This window comes from Ricinus communis, chromosome 4, assembly GCF_019578655.1.
Source record: "Ricinus communis isolate WT05 ecotype wild-type chromosome 4, ASM1957865v1, whole genome shotgun sequence".
NCBI classification, from domain to species: Eukaryota; Viridiplantae; Streptophyta; class Magnoliopsida; order Malpighiales; family Euphorbiaceae; genus Ricinus; species Ricinus communis.
Window position 1 is genome coordinate 31887631 of NC_063259.1, and position 22391 is coordinate 31910021.

The window sequence follows — 22391 nt, forward strand, 5'->3', positions numbered from 1 at the left end:
ATTTACCGAAATGGAGGCTCACCCTCTCCAAAATTTTTCTTTTCAGGTTTGTAAATAGTAGTGCATCCGTTGTATGCGAAGTCTAGCTGGGCGGTTTTGTGAAGTCTCCTCCTAATGCATTTTTGTATGCAGTTATGTGATATATATGGAAGTATGCCTTATAAGGCATAAGAAGATGTTTGTAATACTTGTTAAATGATGTTTAAGTATAATCATATGTTTATATGTTAATAACCTTGTGTCTGGATTCTTAACAACCTACATATTGACCTATCTACCTGTAGTATATATTCTACGACGCTTGTATGCTTCCTGGCTAATGTTTATTGGTTAGCATGTGATGGGGGTGTTACAGGAAGCGTGCCTATGGTAGTCTTTAATCCATCAAAGATAGATGTTCCAAAGCCTAAAGCTTATAAGGGCTCAAGGAATGCGAAAGAAATTGACAATTTCTTATGGAGCTTGGAGCAATACTTTAAGGCACTTGGCTTAGTAGAAGAAGCCAAAAAGGTCGACACTGCCACACTCTTCCTTGAAGATACCACAATGCTATGATGGAGAAGGAGGAGTGGAAACATAAAGAAAGGGACATGCATTATCAACTCATGAGGAGAGTTTAAGGAAGATCTCAAGAAACAGTTCTACCCCGACAATGCTATTAGAGAAGCAAGGGCCAAGTTACAACGACTCTCACATAAGGGAAGCATAAAGGAGTATGTTAAAGAATTCACAGACACACTCCTTGAGATTCCTAACTATACAGATGAATAAGCCTTATTTTCATTCACAGATGGGTTGCAGATTTGGGCAAGGTTAGAGTTGGAGCATCATAGTGTCCAAGACCTCAACACTACCATTGCCGTGGCCGAATCCCTAATAGAGATTAAGAGGCAAGACAAGCACAAGCCCGACCAAGATAGGAACGATAAGAGAAAGAGTGAGGGAGACCGCCACCACAAGAAGGAAGGTTCCTACAAGTTTGGCAAGCCCAAAGAGGGAGGCAACCATAGTAACAAGGATGACAAAGGCGGAGACAGGCCACGTCTCAAGTGTTTCTTCTGCGATGGACCGCATAAGGCAAGGGAGTGCCCTACGAAGAGCAAGCTCTCTGCATTGGTCGAAGAAAAGGAAGAGCACCAACGAGAACAAGAGGGGTCCAAGATGGGATCATTGCAACTCCTTAGTGCCATCAAAGCCAAATTCGGGATACCTAAGTCCGAAAAGAATGGTCGATTGTTCATCGAGACGAAGGTTGAAGGCCACACGATAGAAGCATTATTGGATACCGGGGCTAACAACAATTTCCTTAAGGTAAAAGAAGTAGAAAGACTTGGCATCAAGTATACAAAGGAGCAAGGGTGGCTCAAGGCTGTCAATTCGGTGTGTGACATATAGAGTTGCACGAAACATCAAAGTAAGCCTAGGTGAGTGGTCTGGCCTCTTGGACTTCTCCATTGTTATGATGGATGATTATAAAATGGTGCTTGGCATAGAATTTCTAGACAAAGTAAACTCATTCCCACTTCCATTTGCCAACACTCCGTGCATCGTAGAGCAAGGATATACTTGCATGGTACCACTGACACGAGAAGCCAAGCTAGAAGCCATGCAAATCTCAGCCATGAAACTATCCGAGGGGGAAAAGAAGGCTCAACCCACATTCCTTGCGGCACTAAAGGAAGGAGTGGAAACCATGCCGCAAGATGAAGCGCCTAAGGAGATCACGGGTATCCTAGAAGAGTTCAAGGACATAATGCCTGCGGAGTTACCAAAGAAGCTCCCACCGAAGAGATAGGGGGACCATAAGATTGAGTTGGTAGAAAGTGCAAGTCCACCTGCGGCAATCTCTTATCGCATGGTGCCTCCTAAGTTAGAGGAGTTGCAAAGACAACTAAAAGAGTTGTTGGATGCTGGCTACATTAGGCCATCCAAGGCACCCTATGGAGCACCTATACTTTTTCAAAAGAAACTAACTCCGAAGCAAGTAAGATGGCAAGCATTCCTTGTGGAGTTCGACTTTGTGATAGAGTACAAGCTGAGAAAGGCAATCTTAGTGGCTGATGCACTAAGTAGAGAGGCAGAGTTGGCTTCCATCACTAGCGCTAACTTTCCTTTGGTGGATTGTTGAAGGACTCGAGCATGACCCGTAAGCCAAGAATTTGGTAGAATTGGCGAAGAAAAGAAAGACTCGCCAATTTTGGCTAAAGGATGGGGTGCTCGTTACTAAGAGAAATAGAGTCTATGTGCCGAAATGGGAAGGCTTGAGGAAGACCATCATCAAAGAGTGCCATGGTCCAAAATGGGCAAGACATCCAGGCACGTATCGCACGTTGGCACTTGTGAAGCGTTGATGCTATTGGCCCCAGATGCGGGACGACATTGAGCTTTATGTCAAGACTTGTCTTGTGTGTCAACAAGACAAGGTGGAGCAAAACAAGCCCACTAGTTTGTTAAAGCCATTACTAGTTCTAGAGAGGCACTGGGAAAGTATCTCCATGGATTTCATCACGTGCCTACCAAAGTCTGCAGGATGTAGTAACATTATGGTAGTTGTGGACCGCTTTAGCAAATATGGAGTGTTCATTCCTGTGCCTACAAAGTTCGCGGCCGAGGATGCAGCACGCGTATTTTTTAAACATATGGTGAAATATTGGGGCAATACCAAAGATCGCTTAGATGGAAGGTTTTGGATGGAGTTATTTAAGCTTATGGGGTTCGAGCTTAACTTCTCTACAAGCTTTCATCCCCAAACCGATGGAAAAACGGAGAGGGTGAATGCCTTAATAGAGTTATTCTTGAGGCATTATGTGAGTGCCAACCAAAGTGATTGGGCAAAGTTGCTCGATGTTGCCTAATTCTCATATAACTTGCAGAAGAGTGAATCAACAGGGGTGAGTCCATTCGAGATTGCCACGGGACAACAACCATTGACTCTACACATACTAGCCGTAGGGTATAAAGGCCCTAGTCCTGCAACATTCAAGTTTGTCAAAGGATGGCATGATAAAACCGATATGGCACGCGCTCATCTAACCAAGGCTGCCAAGAGAATGAAGAAATGGGCGGATGGAAAGAGGAGGCACTTAGAGTTTGAGGAAGGAGACTTAGTGATGGTAAAGCTCCTTCCCCATCAAAGTCGAAGGTTCGCAAAGGTGCATAAAGGACTATTAAGGCGCTATGAAGGTCTTTTTCTAGTAGAGCGACGAGTTGCGAAGCTAGCTTATCGATTGAAGCTTGCGTCGCACTTAGAAATGCACCATGTGTTTCATGTGAGCTTATTGAAGCCCTACTATGAAGACGAAGGAAGATCCAAGTAGGGGCAAGTCGAAGAGAGCTCCAACAACAATCACAACCGTAGCCGAGAAGGAAGCCAAAGAGATAATTGCACATTGGGTCATATACCAAGAATGGGTTCCCATCCAAGCTATGTTAAGTATTTTGTGAAGTGGAAAGGATTGCCCAAAAGTAAAGCTAGTTGGGAGCACGAGCTCACTTTGTGGAACTTCAATGACTTAATCGAGGCATATAAGGAGGACGCGACGAGGGTGTTGCCAGAGTGGGAGAGAATGTCACAACCTACAAGTTTTCCCTACTCAAATGAGGTTCAAAGGACGAAGAAGTCTCTAGAATTCTTTAGAAGACAAAGGAGGATTCTAGAACATTCTAGAACAATTTGGAGACATGTAAAATATGTAGATAAGTATAGAATTATATAGAAAATTCTGGATACTTAATTTTAGCCATTAGATCAAATTAATTATGACTGTCCATTGAGGAGGTGGGGACCTATAAAGAGCTTAAGAACTTCATTTGTAACCATCAAGGAGAAACTCAAGCAAGTTCTTTTTGTAATAAAAGCTATCCAAATTATTTCAAGCTCTCTGTTGTTCTTCTTGCTATCTTAGCTAGCATTTTGCCTAGCATTTGAAGAATAAAACTGACTAGTTTATTTGTTTAATTGTAGAAAATAGCTAGTGCCGCACGGTTCGTTAATAGAAAGACTAAGTCTATTACATACACGATATGAGAAGAGTTTGTTGAATATTATCATTTTAAAGTCCCAGTGAACGTTAGGCCGTAATTGTTGTATAAAATGAAATATTTACAATTAAAATAAATAAAACTCTAATAATTAAATGTAAATGTATGTGCATTGATTCTTTTAATAGAACATACAGAACCAAGTGGCGGACAGGTTGGCCAACTTAAGCCTTGCAAAGTCCTTTCGGATATTATAAAATGGACGAAGCATTTGTAATATTCCAATGCACAATATTTCATATATAATATAATATTAATATATATATATATATATATATATTCTTTTCTGGTTATGTATCTTTCTAAAACTGATGTGTCAAAAAAGGGAAATCTTTATTCATACTTAAAAAAGAAAAAGAAAATCTCTAAAGCAGTTGACTAGCCTGCACAAAGCCATTATTCCTCTCTGAAGAATACTCATAAAGGATATGCCTCACTTAGCTTTTGCCTACATTCCACTGCACAAAAACATAATCTCATTCCATCACAAACACTTAAAATCAAAATCTCACTCCAAATTTAATATCATACTAAGCAATTCCTATCCCTTTAGTACCTCTTTTTTAATAAGAAAATCAAATATTATTACAAGAAAACAACGAATACAAAATCCTATAAACTATCGGTGGTTTTTTTCCTTCCTTGTCAGGTCATATTTATCAGTTTCGCCATGAACTACTACTTGGCCTTTTAAGGAGGCTAGAGGTACGGAACTCAGCATCATCTCTGATGAAACTCCACCAGATGTAGGTAAGAGGGATAGTGGTGGCATGCCAAAGAGCATGGGCATCTATAAATCCTTTATATGGAGGGAAATCATAGATTTCTAAAAGCATTGCAAGCCCACCTCCTACGACCACCATCCACAACTTCCACCGAGAAGGATGACGGCTGACACCAGCCCAAATTGCCCATATAAGAAGCTGAGCCACTCCCATGACGACACATACTTTCATGTTCCATCCTGTAAAGTAAGTATTTACAGTCTTGTCAGTTCGTCACCATAAACTTTGACAACATTTGCATTACAGAGCTGGGAGAAATTAAAAATTCAAAGGCACAGCTCTCTCTCTCTCTCCACCTCTTAAGCCCCCTGCACAAACAGTACCGTTGCATTGTTCCCTTAAAGGAACAAGCAGCCATTCAAACCCCCCCCCCAAACCCTATACCATCTTAGCTTTCAAATGTGATGTGCAATAACACAACAAACATATCAGATGGGGTCAAAGAAAACCTCAGGACACCGTGATGGAAAGCTACTCTACATAATTCAGAATATAACTCTGTACTAATCTTTGGACTTGATAGCTATAAGAGGACAGATATATTACCGTAATCCATCTTATAGAAATTGAGGAATGATATATGAGTAATTACGAACGCAATAAGTGGAGCAGAAACCATGACCCTTTTTGCTTCAATTCTTATATTTAAAGTTCTTAGTATAGCCAAAATGAGCGAGTAACCCAATAATGCAACTGCAGAAGAGTAGTCCAGCCTCTCTGTCAAGTCCACATCTCTACATTTAAAGTACACAATCAATATAAGAAATTGAAAGATCTGACCTATCTATAAGATATGTTTGCATGTCTTTGCAATGAAAATAAAAATATATATATAAAAAAAACAATATGCTTGCAGATGTCTTGCAGATGCTTATCCTGATGTAAAGGAGAATAAGCTTACCGGCTGTGGAAAACTGAACTCCAGAACCAGGAGTTCATTGATAAGAGCCCATAGATATGCCACAGAGTCGCATATTCATAGTACACCTTCTTATCTTGTTTAAGTGGCAACTTATAATTAAGAAGAATGAAAAATGAAAGCCAGCCGTGGAAATGTATAGCAAGGTTCAGTGCAGAGAAAGCTACAGAGACAGGCTCCTGTACATAATAACCAGTCAAGATGCGCAGTCCAGAAAACTGTGGTAAGATCTGAATTACCTTCGGCAAAAAAAGAAAAGAAATACTAACGACGATTTTACTGAACAGCAAACCTGAATTCCGTATACACGGTTGAAGGGCCATTTACCATGATACTTGACAGGACCATGGCCAAGTGCTTCTCTTTCCTTTTCTCTATCGAGCATACAGTGGTAGCGACAGTCACTTTCGCAATCCCATTGCTTCCATCGTAAGTAAAGAGGTTCTTGCATATACCATGGACCATCAATTGAGACGCCATCTGAAGAAAACTTGCAGTGCGAAAAGCATCTTTGACCCACACATCCAGATTTTTCACATTGTCCAACACAAGCCCTAAATACCAGTAACATAAAAAGTATATCACCTATCCACATACTGAACCCTTTTCAATGCACGTAGAAGATCCCAACCATGATAAATAGAAGCAGATTAATCAATTCCAAAACAAATGCTAAGAAAAGAATTCAACAGATACCATGAGGGATGCATAATACAGTCACCAGCAGAAGAAAACCAAAAAAAGTAAAGCCACTGAAAAGTATACTATCTGAAAGTACATTGTAAATTTTGGATTGGTGCTTGGCTGTTGAAACAAGTGGGCTAAGATATGGAATAACAAGTAATGCATGTATAACACATTTACCATTACAGACAAGTTGCTTTACAAAGCACACATATTTTCTCAATATGTATGACAGGATGGAGAAAACATAAGATGCATGTCTGGAAAATGAGATATTATGCTGACTAGTCATAGCAATGATTGGAGCACATCTAGCAGATCTTTCATAAAAAGGGCACTGATCTTAATATTTCCAGCGAGAATTGAGCAAAATGGGCAAGTGGTGAAGTCTCAAAATATCAAGTCACGTAATTCAAGTACACACAAAATGAGAGTGCTGCATAAACACATTTATGTATGTGGTTGTACATGTGTTTTTATGAAAAACTTGGGATCTAACCAGTTTATGTCGACATTAAAACTATAATCAAATAGCTTTAGATGGATCCAGGCATCATTTTGATTAAATCCTCAGTTAACATGAAAAATTAATTTGTAGTCTCACAAATTCCCCTGAAGCAGCAAAAGGAGGATTAACCCTGAAGCACATGTGCAATAACATCAATAGAGTATGAACTAGTAAATGTCAATATCCTAGTAAATGACTTTACATGTATAAGGTGAATCATAGGAAGACCAACGCAAAACCTTGAGCACATTTCACAATTGTGAAGCTTGGGAAATGATCTAGAGCAAAGCCTAAAATGATAAAACACCAGTTCTAAAATAAAAAGCAAGGGAAACAAAGAATATATACCTGTAGACTGAATCGGCATCACCGGCACTGGCATCTAAAACTTGAACAAGACATGAAAGCACCAGAGAGAAACCAATCCAATATCGATCCACCATCTATTGAGAAATGATCAAAAATTAAAATCTGGAATATTTTAAAAAATTTTCATAAAAAAAGATATATCAAAGAGCAGCAACTCAGCATGACAATGTTCAAGCACCAAGATTTGCTTCTAAGTCAGTCCTTTTTTCTAAATTAAAGGTCAAAATTCTCATTTGATATCATTATTTTCCTGCTTTTCCTCTTTTTCATTTATTACCTGCCTAAAGATTTCCACTATCTGGTAAATCATGAAAAGTTGCTCGGTCAATCTAAATATGTGTACCCCTAATCTAATTCAAACTTTCATCAAGGATCAATTTCTTTCTACTTTATTATCTTACAGGAAATCCACACTCTAATTCCCCTTCAGCTTAAGATTGCTATATAAAAATTGCAATCAAATCCATCTCCTTTTCCACAATGATTTATCTTTATGCAATTAAGATTCTTTCCACCATGATAAGTTATAATAACTTCCTGTTCTTTCAGTGTCTTTGTTGTAACCAGTATACTTTTTTTTCTCTTTTTTCAAGCAGCATTAAGATTCAATAAATTTGCCATTCAATTTTCAAGACACACAGCAAGTGCAATGAAAGAAAAAAACAGTTTGCCTATAATGCTTACTAATCTATTAATTTATACCCACAAGAGAAACCAAGAAATAAATAGTAAGGTTAGTTAAACTCCATTTAATAAAGATGAAAATCAAGAAGCTAACCAACATTTTCAAAGTTCGAAATCAATCTGATCTCGCAATGAAACAAAATAAACTCTAATCAATATATCTTCAACCTTTTAACTTTAAATTTTAATTTCTTACACAAAAGAGGTGATACCATGAAAAGAAAGGTAATCGCGTATTGATAAACAAAGAAAAAGACCGAAGATACAATTAAAGAAACTATAGATCATGAAAATGGGTGAGGTACCTTTCTTGTTTCCTTCTTTATGGTTATATCCACTTCTGAAATGATTCTACTATAAATTACAAACTGAATCTTAGAGTAGTTAAAGACTGGAGACAGAGATATTTGATCGATAAAAGAGATGCAAAACAGAGCACGAGTATAGAGTTCTTAGGCTGAGATGCTCAGGTCTAATGGGCTTGATTCAGCTATAACGGCATCGTGTTACTTGTGGGCTTCATTACCCCAACTTTCTTCATTACCCGTGAAGTACATATAGGCTGTGAGCCTACCACAAGGCCAATCTCCAAGGTCCAAACCTACAGAACAAAGTGTCAGCATGCACATTATCTATATAAAATAAAGGACCTAAAGAAAAGAAGTCATATTAACTTACGTGGATTGTATGCCAAAAGCTGAAAATCCTCTTACTATCGCAAAAAGTGACGTCCATTTGATGATAAAGATACGTGGGAGCTGTAGACCCCCCGTTGTAAGAAGAGACCTGGTCCAGGTACCGCAAAGGAGCTAGATAATAAAAGTTCAGTGAGTCTTCAACGAGTTTCCCGAGTCGTTGAACAAGGTCATACCAAAAAGGTACACTAGAAAAAGCTCGAGCCATTTGATCAACTTCGTGCTCTCTTAGGATAATGAAGCCCACAAATAACACGACGCCGTTATAGCTGAATTAAACCCATTAGACCTTAGCATCTCGGTCCAAGAAGTCTATACTCATGCTCTATTTTGCATCTCTTTTATCGATCAAATATCTCTCTCTCTCCAGTCTTTAACTGCTCCAAGATTCAATTTGTAATTTCCAGTAAAATCATTTCAGAAGTGGAGATAACCATAAACAAGGAAACAAGAAAGACACTTCACCCATTTTCTTGATCTTTAGTTTCTTCAATTGTATCTTCAATTTTTTTGTTTGTTTATCAATCGACGTAATTTTTGCAACTTATCTTAGTTTTACATGTATTTGCCACATACATGATTACCTTTCCTTTCATGTTATCACCTCTTTTATGCATGAAATTAAAATTTTCAGTTAAAGATTGAAGATATATTGGTTAGAGTCTATTTTTTTTCATTACGAGATCGAATTGACTTGGAATTTTGAAAATGTTGGTTAGCTTTTCAATTTTCATCTTTATTAAATAGAGTTTAACTAACCTTACTATTTATTTATTGATTTCTCTTATGAGCATAAATGAATAGACTAGTAAGCATTATAGGCAAGCTGTTTTTTCCTTATTGAATTTTAATGCTGCTTGAAAAAAATAGAAAAACAAGTATATCGGTTACAACAAAGACACTGAAGGAACAAGAAGTTATTATAAGTTATCACGGTAGAAAGAGTCATGATTGCATAAAGATAAATGATTGTGGAAAAGGAGATGGATTTGGTTGCAATTTTTATATAGCATTCTTAAGCTGAAAGGGAATTAGAGTGTGGATTTCCTGTAAGATAATAAAGTAGGAAGAAATTGATCCTTGACGAAAGTTTGGATTGGATAGGGGTACACATATTTAGATTGAGAATCTAGTGATAAATTTATACCCGAGTCAACAGCCCCATATTGGTAAACAGAAGTTTGCATATAATTTATAAAACAATATTCAAATTACATATTCAATTCCCATAGTTGAAAGCTTATGCCCTGAAATCCATAATAACATGATACAAAGATATACATGTTACCTTCTTAGTTGGCTCAGGAATTTCCAAGGGCTTTGTTTGAGAATCCAGTTATAAATTCTGGAGCAAATCTGCAGTTTCTATATAAAAGCAAAGTAAAGGGAACACAGTTTTTCTCTTGTGTTTTGACCATGGATAAAAGAATAAAGCAGCAAACAAAATCCCCATCTGCATATTTATATTAATTACAAAAACAAAACACTAAATATTACTATTTTAAAGCATACAAATACGCATCCCTCAGACCTAAACCTAAAGGGCATAACAAACAAAAATTAAAAAAATCACCACGCCAGAGAATGCTGATAAACTAATAATAAAGAGCTTACCAAACACAAAACTCTACTGAAACCCTAGATAAAAACCCAATTCGATCCAAAACAAACAGATCAAGTTAGAGAGAGAAAACCCATAAATCAAGTAAACACATATAATAAAATTAGTAAAAGGATACTCTCAGCAGAAGGAGCAACAGTAGCCATGACTTAGATAAGATTTGAGCAGCAGATCTTATCGATAAACAGAGGGATAAAGATACAAAACCCTTAAATCTCCCAAAAACAAAGATTAGGCAAAATTGAATTTGGGGAAAGGATTTAGAGATTGAAGAGAAGAGAAGAGAGAGAGAGAGAGAGAGAGAGAGAGAGGAGGGAGAAAAAAAAGGGGGAAAAGAAGGAGACTGGGGAGGTTTTCACAAGGTTAGAGTTTGGGCTTTGCGAAACAGAAGAGGGTTTCGTTCACTAGAATGTGGTGATTCAAATACCACCACGGCTCTCTTTTTGGACCTTTTTGGAATTTCAGAATTTGTTTTAGGTGTTTATTGGTATTGTATCACGTAATATTAATTAATAAAATTATATAATTTGTAATACATTATTAAAATTAAAAATGTGAAGGACCAAACTAATTTTTTTATTTTATATTTAAAAAGATATTTAAGTATTATTTTATAAGATAACTCCTTAAAGTAAATAATTTTTCGTTCCATCTAAAAAAATGATTTTCTCAGACTTAAAATAAAGATTGATACTTCAGTGTTATTTCTTTTCAATTAAAAATAAAAGTAGTAAGGTTTAATCATTTATTGCTACTTATTTTTAAATTTAATTTAAACTTTTAAAATTCTATATTAATTCACTATCTTTTTAATAAAATATATATTAACTCACCATCTCACCTGTGTATATATTTTTGGATCTTTTATTAAAATGTTAAAAAGAAATATATTCTATCGAAATATTAAAAAAATATATCAACTTGATGATAAGATTTTTTTCTTAGAAAAGAAAAAGAGAAAAGAAAAGAGAGAGGGAAATAAGAAGATAATGATTATTCCTTTCCATGATTTTTATCAATAAACTCACTAATTAGAAGATAGAAATAGATTAAAAATGGAGCATCAAAAATTCGAAACTAATCTGAATTAATTAAGAGAGATGATAAAAAAGTGAAAATACCGTAAAAGAAAAAAAAAAATCTGCCTCATTCATTTATCGTGCCATATCCGATCAGTAATATAGATAGATACTAGCTTAATTCTGTGGGTGCTATCTAAAAGTTCCAAACAAAGGTCCAAAAACTATTTTATATGTATATTTTTTAAAATTTGTCATTTTGTGTATGACTTCAAATCTAACTTCAACTTGGAGAAAAATATTTTTCTAATTTGAACCATAATCTTATAGGGTAGAAGCTCAAGCATGAAGGTTTGAAAATTGAAGACACCAGAAAACTTATAATAATAGAATTTTGAATTAGAACAGGAATTTGTTCATGTAGGACTCAAAATTTAAATGGGACTTATAAAATATATTTTTGTAATTTTTGAACGAGTAAGAAAATAAAATTTAAGTGTTTATTAAATTAAAATCAAAATATTAAATTAACTAATCAATATGAGTTCAAGAGTATAAATATATATGTAATTGTTAGTATAAATATGTATTTAACCATTAATTTAAGGTAAAAGATAGTAGACATAACTCTAAAATATTGATACTTTAGTGTCATCTCTTTTCATTAAAAAAAATAAAGTAGCATAATCATTTATTTTCACTGCATTTCATTTTGAAATTTAATGTATCCAAGAAAAAGAATAATAAATAATAAATAATAATAATAATAAATAAATAAATAAATATTAAAAAAAAGAAAAATGAAATTTGATGTGGACTGTAGCAAATTATGAAGTGTTATTATTGTTTAGTTAGAGACTTGTATATGGCATGTCAGACTGGTATAATATTATGTTTTTATATGTATATTTGAAATATCGACTAGTAAGGCTTACTACGGTCTTGGTGGCCTTAAGCCTACATTCTCAATAATATCATGGACCCATAGATCGAGTCGTGACAAAGTTGGTATAAGAGCCTAGGTTTAGATAGGCTGACTAGCTTCCCTCACAATTTAGGAATGCGTCGCGTGTGTTTTATTGATTTGTACTGTATTGGCTCATTTTACTATATGTTGGTATTTGTATCTTGTTGGATTTTATGTCAGCCCTTTTATTGACCGGTGATCATCGTGAATGCCCGGTTTGGGTGCTCAGCGCCCAAATGAGGGGCTATACGGAAGTTCCCTCGTTAGCCCGCAAACGCATCGGGACTACAGTGCGATCCGTGATAAGGCCTCGAGCCGGGAGATGACCTTCGAGTGGTCAGACTTTAGGAGGCTTTGATCCTTTTTGACTTCGAGGTGATATGGGAGAAAGTCAGCGTTCGCCCCACGACATGAGTATACTAAGTATATCGGGAATCAGGTGGAATTCCCAATTAGGATACTGGACCTCTAGGGAATCCTGAGGTTGGACACATCGAACCATCTGTGAGATCCTTTGGTATCGAAAATGATCGGTTGGTTATCGACAAGAGATGACCGATCGAGTTTAGTACCCTTTTGCACGACAAGAGAACCATCGAGATGGTGGTGGGCTTTCAAGGAAGCGATAGCATCATATCACTCGGGTTCGTAGAGACCATATCCAGCACTCTCTGATGGATTATCGGTGGAGCGGCCTGAGGAGAGAGTTGATTGGAGTACTTCATTACTTTTAATGCGCGCGGTACACAAGACAGAGATAGGACTAGTTACTAGTTAAGTTGCGAACGGAGACCTGTTAGTCACATGACAGGCCAACTGTGGTCACGTGCCGTCAATGTTGTTGGACCGACCGGTGAACCTTAGGAACAGATATATTAAGATTCGTCCAGTATGTCCTCATTCGTGGCGCATCGAGTGGGGCTGACTCCTTAATGACACAGGCAGTGGATGATGACCCGGCTTTGCAGGCGATTTGGGGTGGAATGAAAAAGATGTGAATGAGACGGAGAATGGTAGAGTTGTTAGGGTTATAAAGCGCATACTTGTACCGCCGCCAGACAAAGCTGGAGGTTGCTACCCTCGCGAAGCGCGTAGACATAACGAAGAATTACCCAACAAGGGTAGAACATAATGTAGAGGATATCCGGAGCCAGCGGGCGACAGGCTTTACCGTAAACCGGTTACGCCAGCTACCACACATCGGACAAGATGGACATGTCATAAGCAGTCATGATCATGAGGTCGGCGCCTCACGGCGTGCTGCAAATGTGTGAGGCGAGAGAGACATATGGGTCGAGAGTGTCCCTTCTACTTTACTCTTCTCTCTCGTCCTGACTCGACTCAAATCGTCTGCAATGGCCTGTGGACGCCAATCCAACATCGGCGTCGCCTCTAAGAGCCGATCTAATGCGGCCGATCTAGGAGAGGACGAGCCACGAGAGCCGGGACAGTGTTCTCACTCACTCATTAGGATGCACGAGCCCTGTCATGTCGGTCGCATTATTCCCCTATATGCTATTCGATTGAGCGTTAGAGTGTGACTGTTGAGCTGCCGGGGCTACCCATTCTCATCGCCTAGTTTTACTTACAACATAACATAACATCGATGGTTACGTTACGACCAGTTTCACAGTTGGCAGCACATCAAGTTGCTAGAGTAGACCGATGTTGTATTTCCATTGTGTCCACCGAGGGTCGGGATTTAGTTGCCAATTTAATTCTGTTGGACGTGATGGATTTCGACGTAATTTTGAGAATGGATTGGTTAGCTATGCATTATGTCATGATGGGCTGCTGGGAAAAGCAAGTAACTTTTCAAATTCTGGGAGACTCGGTGTCTCATTTTAAAGGCGAGCAAGTACCTACTCCATCGAATCTCGTGTTAGTTATTACAGCTAGGCTGATGCTTCACCGTGGGTGTCAGGGATATCTAGCTTTAGTCAGGGATACCTCGGCAGAAAAAGATAGTGTTGAGGATGTTCAGGTGGTCTGCGAGTTTCCCGATGTATTTCCAGAAGAGCTACCAGGATTACTGCCTAATAGAGAGATAGAGTTTTGTATCAACGTGGTACCGGGTATGACACCTATTTTTTTATCGCGCTATCAAATGGCACCAGCCGAGTTAAAGGGGTTAAATGAGCAGTTGCAGGACCTCCTGGCTAAAGGTTTTATCAGACCCAGTACGTCTTCATGGGGTGCTCCTGTTATGTTCGTGAAGAAGGATGATACTGTGCGCCTCTGTATTGATTACCGGCAGCTGAATAAAACGACGATTCATAACAAGTATCTACTTCTTCGCATCGATGATCTAAAGGATCAGCTTCAAGAAGCCACATGCTTTTCCAAGATTGATTTGAGATTGGGGTATCACCAGTTGAGGATCCGTGAGGAAGACATGCGGAAGACGAAGTTCAGGACATGTCATGGGCATTATGAGTTCCTGGTAATGTCGTTTGGACTCACTAATGCTCCTGCAACCTTTCTAGATATGATGAATTGGGTGTTCAAGCAGTTCTTAGACCGTTTTGTCATTATATTCATTGATGATATCTTGGTGTATTCCAGAAGCGAAGAGGAGCATGCGTGGCATCTGAGGATGGTACTTCAGACTTTGAGTGAGCATCAATTGTACGCTAAGTTTTCTAAGTACGAGTTTTGGTTAGAAAATGTTGCCTTTCTCGGACATGTTGTGTTTAGAGACGGTATCCAAGTGGACCCCAAGAAAGTAGAGGCGGTGACTGACTAGCAGAGATCGACCACAGTGACTGAGGTGCGTAGCTTTCTAGGATTGGCAGGCTACTAACATAGATTCGTGTAGGACTTTTAGAGGATAACAACACCTTTGACTAAGTTGACTCAAAAGAATGTCAGGTTCCAATGGACTGACGTGTGTGAAAGAAGTTTCCAGAAGTTGAAAGACTATTTAACTTGACGATGTGAAATGGTAAGGTAGTGGCTAATGCATGCAGACAATTGAAGAGGCATGAGCAGAATAATCCTACTTACGATTTGGAGATGGTAGCAGTAATCTTTGAATTAAAGATCTGGAGGTACTATCTCTATGGTGAGACGTGCGAGATATATAGGGACCACAAAAGCTTGAAGTATATTTTTCAGCAGAAGGAATTGAATCTAAGACAGAGGAGATGGTTGGAGCTTCTGAAAGGTTATGATTGTAATATTCTCTACCATCCAAGTAAAGCTAATATCGTGGCAGATGCCTTGAGCAGGAAGTCAATAGGTAGCCTTGCTCATGTCAATGGAGAGAAGAGACCCCTAAGTAGAGAGTTGTAAGAATTGTACAATCAAGGGTTACAGATGGAGGTATTGGAATTGAGAGCACTGTTAGCACATTTCAGGATTAGGTCTGTGCTCGTTGATAGAATCAAGTTAGCTCAGAATTAGGAGCCACAGTTATGAAAAATCTTTAAAGAAGTACAGTAGGATCGATCTAATGATTTTGTTATAGATGATGGTAGTACTCTCAGAATGGGAACTAGGCTGTGTGTTTCCGATGTAGATAATCTCAGAAAGAAGATTTTAGAAGAAGCTCACTATACGGCTTACAGCATACATCTGGGCTCCACCAAGATGTATAATGATTTGAAAGGAAATTATTGGTGGAATGGAATGAAAAAGGATGTGGCAGAGTTTGTGTCTAACGTGTCAGCAGATAAAATTAGAGTATCAGAAGTCGTCACGATTATTGCAACCGCTTCTCATACTAGAGTAGAAATGGCAAAGGATTACTATGGATTTTGTATCAGGTTTACCCAAGATTTCGACTGGTTATGATTCTATTTGGATAATTCTGAACCGATTGACTAAGTCAGCGCACTTCCTTCCGGTAAAGACTACTTATTTTGTGGCTAAGTATGCATGAGTGTATCTGGAGATAATTGTTAGTCTTCATGGCGTTCCTATTTTTATAGTATTTGATAGAGAACCGTAGTTCATCTCGAGGTTTTGGAGAAAGCTACAAAAGAGCTTCCGAAGAAAACAATTAAGACCTTCAAGGATATGCTTCGGATATGCGTGATAAATTTTGGTGGTCAATGAAATTGGTACCTACTGTTGATTGAATTCGCGTATAACAACAGCTACCATGTAAGCATCGAGATGACCCCTTTTGTATAACCGGAAGTGCAGATCTCCTGTGTGTAGGGAAGAGGTTGGTGAATAAAAGTTAGGAGAACCAAAGTTAGTTTATATCACTTCAGAAAAGCTTCATATTTTTCGCGACCGGGTAGAAAAGTTATGCAGATCGAAAGTGGAAGCACGTGGTGTACAGTGTTAGAGAGTATGTATTCTTAAAAATGTTCCTCATACATGGTGTGATGCGGTTTGGCAAGAAAGATAAATTGGCCTCTCGATAATGTAGGATCCTTTGAGATTATAGGCAGAATTGGAGAGATGCCATACAAGCTGGACTTGCTGTCAAATTTTTCACATGTGCATCCGGTATTTGATATATCTATGTTAAAGAAGTACATTACAGGCCATTCGCACGTGTTGCAGCCTCAATACGTGTTCGAAAAGGCATCTTTAAAATTCATATAGACAAATTATTTGTTAGAATTTTGTTTTATTCTGTGAAAGAGGTGGCACAAAAATAAATAGTAAAAAATTTTAATAGGATCATCATAGGTCTTATTTGTTATATTTTGCTTTTTAATCATTATATTTTTATTTGCTCTCACTTTTATATATAATTTTTCTATTTTTTATTTTTTAAAATTTATAAATTATAAATGGGTTGGATGGAATTGACACGATCCAACACAACACGAAAAAATTAAATAGATTACAATGAGTTCATAAGTCAATCCGTTACACCACTTATTTCAAGCCTGTCATAAATGGGTTGATAAACAGATCAACCTATTTACGAACCTGAACCTACTATTGTTTAGCTTAATCTGTATTTTTCTTTTTTATGTTTGAACCTACTAAAGTTTAGCTTAATCCATATTTTTCTTTTTTATATTTGACAAATCAAATTCGCGTGTCATTGACACCCCCTATGAAATATCATTTTTGCTAGTATAAGATGAAATGGAGCACCATTGAGAAAGATGAGGAAGGGATTAAAAAAGGAAAACGAGAGTTATCTGCAGCAACAGTTAAAATTCCACTATTAATTAAGAGCTAGTTTAGTGGAATTTGAAAATAATAATTGTTCATTATTGAATTATAAAAAGATAATTATATAAAATTAACTTAAAATAAATTATTATTAATAAAATAATAATATCCAAATGAATAAATTAAATCAACTATTATAATATATGAAAAAATTCTAAAATAAAATCGATAGAATCAATGGTCGATTGAAATCAATTATTAGTTGTTGATTTTAAAACTTTAACAAATCAATCGATGGAACTGTTGGATGAAAAACCGTTATTGAATTGATTTTAAAATCTCTAAAGAACCATCCTTCTAGAAAACACTTCAAGCTCGGCAAAAAACCACCATCTTAGAAAACACTTCAAGCTCGGCGATTACCAAACCAAACACCTCGTTCTCGTTTCTTACTGAAAATGAATTATACCGAGCTGTTCAAGTGTGGATCTTTATTATTAAATTCAAGAACTGAAAGTCACAATCGTTTATATGTAACTTCTGTTGTAAGCTAGTCCTCCTTGGCATCATCCAATGATGGAAGAAGGAACGGTTGGGAGTTGGGTGGAATGTCTGCAGCATGTTAGAGAACATGAGCACTTGATAAACCTTAACAAGGGTACTGCCAGGACGACAACCTGCAAATCTCAAAGAGGATGCTGCACAACAAAGCCAAGTTGCCAAAAGGAATTGGAGTCAAATCTTTTTCTTGTTCTAACCAGCAAGACCTGCAAAATCTTTGTTTAGTCAATCATCCAAATGAACCTCAAGACGCTGAGAGGCCAATCCCAGCGATCTTATTCAAATTACTTAGTTATACATTCCGTGGATGAGTATAAAATCACCAATACAATGAAATGCCTTAATTTTACCACTAGTTGTTTAGGAAAAAGTACTTGTACGTTAATAGATGGGCTAGAAGAAGGGGGTTTAAAAGTGATTTTGATCAAATACCATATATTGGAAACTGTCGAACAACCTCCAGGATGAACACAAGTGCTAGTAACCAGAACAAGCAGGTGCACTAATAGAAAATTTGACAAACAATAAAACAAGAGACCAAATGTTTGCATGCATGCATATGAAAATAAAAATTAAGATGATTCAATGTCAAAGTGGAACCTTTTGCTACCTTTTGCTAATAAAATGAAACTGTAAGGGTCCCAGATTGCTAAACACAAAACACACAAGTACACACATCGACTGACGTAGAGACTAACCAGTGGTAAATGGCAGTAAAACCAAGCAAGCAAAACTTCACTATTGCATATCCAGCACATCAACTGTTACACATAAAAACCACAATATATATGACAAGATGGGAAATGCTTGAAAAATGAGATACCATACCATAGCCATGAAATCTGGAGCAGGGACAGTACATGAGCAGTTGATGAAGCCCAAAGCTTTGACATTAAGCAGGATATTTCCGTTCAAGCCTCAAGCGTCACAATCAATACCATTAAACATTCATCATCAAAACAAAGTACCTTAAAGAGTTTAGGTAATACAAGTGTACATACATAACGTAAACGTGCATACAGCACGAGAGAGAGAGAGAGAGAGAGAGAGAGGTGAAATAACACAATTAAAACTAGCACATTTTGGTGTCATCATGAGTTACCCTTCATGTCCACCCTGGCTCACAAGGATGTCAATACAGAACTTTGAAAACATTTTTAAGTGATCTAGAGTACAACTGAATTGTTATCACACTGACTTCAAATAGAGTAGAGGAAAACACAAAAGTTACCTTAAGCCTGGTTCCAGCATCATATAGCAATGGAAACTACATTTAGAACAAAGCATGAAAGAACTAGAGAGAAACCAATCCAGCATTGACCTACCATCTACTATGAAACCAGAAGAATTTGGAAACTATATTTACATTGTGTTTGGTGTAAATGAGTTCCATAAGTTTTTACGGAATTCATTTTTAATTTCAAATTTAGTGTGTTTGGTATAAATGAAAAACCACTTGGAAGTCTAAATCATCAGGTTCATGGAATTGGTTATAACTATATCAAATTCTATCGAATTTGATAGAATTTTCAAACGAACTCGAAGCTTATGAGTTTGTCATTGTTATGAAAAAAGTACACTATTCGAATATCTTAGTTCTCTCTCTTTCTCTTTTTTATGTTTTCCTTTTCTCTCTCTTCTCTCTCTCATTTTAATTAATATTTGATTAGAAAATATATAAATTACAAAATAATACATATAAAGGGCATTTTTAAAGAAACAAAAACATTGAATTGATTTTTGCAATTAGACCAAACACAAATACCTTTCATTTAAACACAATTATACCAATGTATGTACCACAATTTAAAACTACCAAAATTCATTTACAAATGAATTCTATTATAAAATCATTTGTAATTGAAATTAAAATTCCACATAAGATTTGAACCAAACATAATGTTACAATTAATTTAAATACCATAAAGATGTTGCCTTGTAGCAAACGACTTCCATAAAATGCCACCAAATTAAATTGTAAATCCATACTTGACATGTTTGCAACCCCAAACAGTTTCATTTCCACCCTAAAGTTTCGGTTTCAAGGGATTGGTCATCCTAAACCAATTTATATAAAAATTCTCAAAGTTTGTAAGAGATTCAAAACAACAAAATCTAAACTTTACAATAAAGTCTATGCATTGATATATTGTATATCAATGAAAAATGTTAATTTATAAATGAATTCTGCATGAATTTCATTTGCAAAATTATTCAACTTATCTATTGATTTGGTCCAAACACAGAGGAAGTCTAAACTTTAAACCTAAAGCCCAGTATCACGACTTCTTCTATCCATCCTGTATATTGTCATTTTCGTTCCGTGTTGGAATAGAAGCTTATTAGTAGATTTGATAGTCTGTAGACAATTCACCAAAACAAAAAAATGAGATATGACACACTGAGAACCTGCAACTTAGTACATGCCAAAGCATAATTATTCGTGTCTACAACTAAAATCTATGAGCATGTTTAGCAAACCATAATATCCTAATTATTTCTTGTTTGATTAACTTTCATTTATATTTAATTATATTATATAAAAAACTTACCAAGTCCTTTAGCCCTGAACGAGAAAAATTTAAAACAGTAGATGTCCTCAGTTACTATATTTATCAGTTAGCAAAACAGATATAACTTATAAAATAAAAGAGCATTTCATGTGAAATTGCGAAAACTAAAATGTTCTACAAGCATTGACATGAATATTAAATTGAAAGCCATTTTCTCAAGCGCTAGCAAAAGGAAAAAAGAAATATATTTACTTTGTAAAATCACATTAAAAAAACAATCATATTCTTTAGACAAGCTAGATTGAGAAATAAAAAAGGCAAAGCAAATTTTCAATAGTTTCATACTCAAATTGGTCAAATTCCAATAACAAGCAACATAACCAGCTCTATTGGGCACAAGTTCTTTCTTTTGTTTTAAACTAAAATTGTAGCAAAAAGGAGTTTTTTTTTTTTAAAATAAAATTCAAATAAATGTTGTTGTGCAATATTTTCAATTACTATGAATCGGCGCGAATCCTCCATTCTAAAAGTAGAATAAAGGAGAGAAAATTAATTAAAAGGATCTGATAGTTAGATCTATTAATGCCAAATAATATCAGATCATTGAATGCCGAAATATCCAATAAAAACTAATTAATTATCAGCTACACCATAATAAGCGTCACCGAAAATAAAAACTACATAAAAAAAATAAAAAAGTCCCAACCTGAGATCTGAACAGTAACAGCAGATAAAATCTCAAGATCCACGAAACCAACCCTTCACCCCGGTCTCCGATTCAGTTGATGCAAGGCGGGATCCAATTCATTTTCCATCCAATCTTGACCAATAACTTTTCGCCACCTGGAAATCATTAGAAATAGAAAAGCCAATCAGTTCCCGACCTGCACCAAGCGAATTAGAGACCGCCGGTAACAGAATCAACTCTCTCTCCCCTTCTCCATTATTCTTTTTTTTTTCTCTCTCTTCCAAATAATAGATGTTGAATTTTCAAGAGAGACAGAAAGAGAGAAAGGAAAGAAAGGACAGAAGACGGAAGTATATAGATAGATACATGCTGCGCCTACTCTATCACACTAGACTGATGTTTATTTATAATGGAAACAGACGAAGAGGATTGTGACACGTGGATGTGCACCGACTACGTTCATCTGACGATCCACGCATAATTTCTAAAGGCAGCAGCAGAGCAGCAGCTAGTGGTTTTGGAGAAAAAAAGGTACGGTTATTAATATTGAAGTAGACATGGATTAAAAGGGAAATTACCATTCGATGCCATTGGTCCGACGTGGAGCCACAGTAAATGCACGTGCGCGTGACCTGCAGCTGCAACGTGTAGTGAGGAAGTTTGAATTTTTATTTTTATTTTTATGGAAAAATAGTAGCTACGCGCATGCCGTCAGAATTACGCTTGTTGTGATTTGGAATTTTGAAATGGATCTGCAATTTTTCTATTCTATTTTCCTTTTCAAGTTTAGCCTTTTTGACTTTATTTGAAGAGGAGCATTTTCAATATGTTGAAAACTGTGCATTTTAGCGTGTCTAACAAAATAAAATGAGAATTACAACAAATTGATATTTTAGAATATTTAAGCAAGTATAAATTGATCTCTGAGCTCATTAAAAGATTAATCAAATTAGCAAATGATCCTCATTTAAAACATTGTTGCCTTTTCTTTTCCTTTTTTTATACATGGGCGCGAGGATTAAAATTTAAAAACTCCAAAGTATTCAATAAATAAAAAACTAAACTATAATATTTTGAAATCAAATACTTCAAATATCACCGTCTAGAATTAAATTGTGATAGAAAAAAAACTAAATTTCTTTTTTTTCTGTTCTCTTTTTTGTTTCCACTCATATATACTAAACAAAAAATAATAATTCTTGATTTGAAAATTATCTTTTAAGTATTTATTCACATCGATCTAGGGTTTGAT

General features: G+C 36.4%; 1 protein-coding gene and 1 long non-coding RNA gene across 9 annotated transcripts; both read right to left on the reverse strand.

The window, feature by feature from the left end:
- Positions 1-4355: 4355 nt before the first annotated feature.
- Positions 4356-10709, reverse strand: LOC8272620 (post-GPI attachment to proteins factor 3). Of its 7 annotated transcripts, none has more exons than XM_048372867.1 (8): positions 10425-10709; positions 9974-10050; positions 8296-8330; positions 7286-7380; positions 6038-6299; positions 5728-5963; positions 5373-5560; positions 4356-5005 (listed from the first exon to the last, which is right to left on the reverse strand). In XM_048372867.1, the coding sequence occupies exons 4-8, from the start codon at positions 7378-7380 to the stop codon at positions 4701-4703; spliced, it is 1086 nt and encodes a 361-aa protein (XP_048228824.1). In that variant the 5' UTR covers positions 8296-8330; positions 9974-10050; positions 10425-10709; the 3' UTR covers positions 4356-4700. The 7 variants fall into 7 exon arrangements, with proteins under 7 accessions (XP_048228824.1, XP_048228825.1, XP_048228826.1 ...); XM_048372868.1 differs by having other exon boundaries at positions 8296-8341; XM_048372869.1 differs by having other exon boundaries at positions 8296-8344.
- A 6906-nt stretch (positions 10710-17615) lies between these two features.
- Positions 17616-21914, reverse strand: LOC107260841. 2 transcript variants are annotated; one of them, XR_007215599.1, is made up of 3 exons: positions 21158-21518; positions 18767-18855; positions 17616-18144 (listed from the first exon to the last, which is right to left on the reverse strand). It is a non-coding gene; the product is annotated as an uncharacterized LOC107260841 (long non-coding RNA). The 2 variants fall into 2 exon arrangements; XR_007215598.1 differs by having other exon boundaries at positions 17616-18855; positions 21158-21914.
- Between the last annotated feature and the right edge of the window lie 477 nt (positions 21915-22391).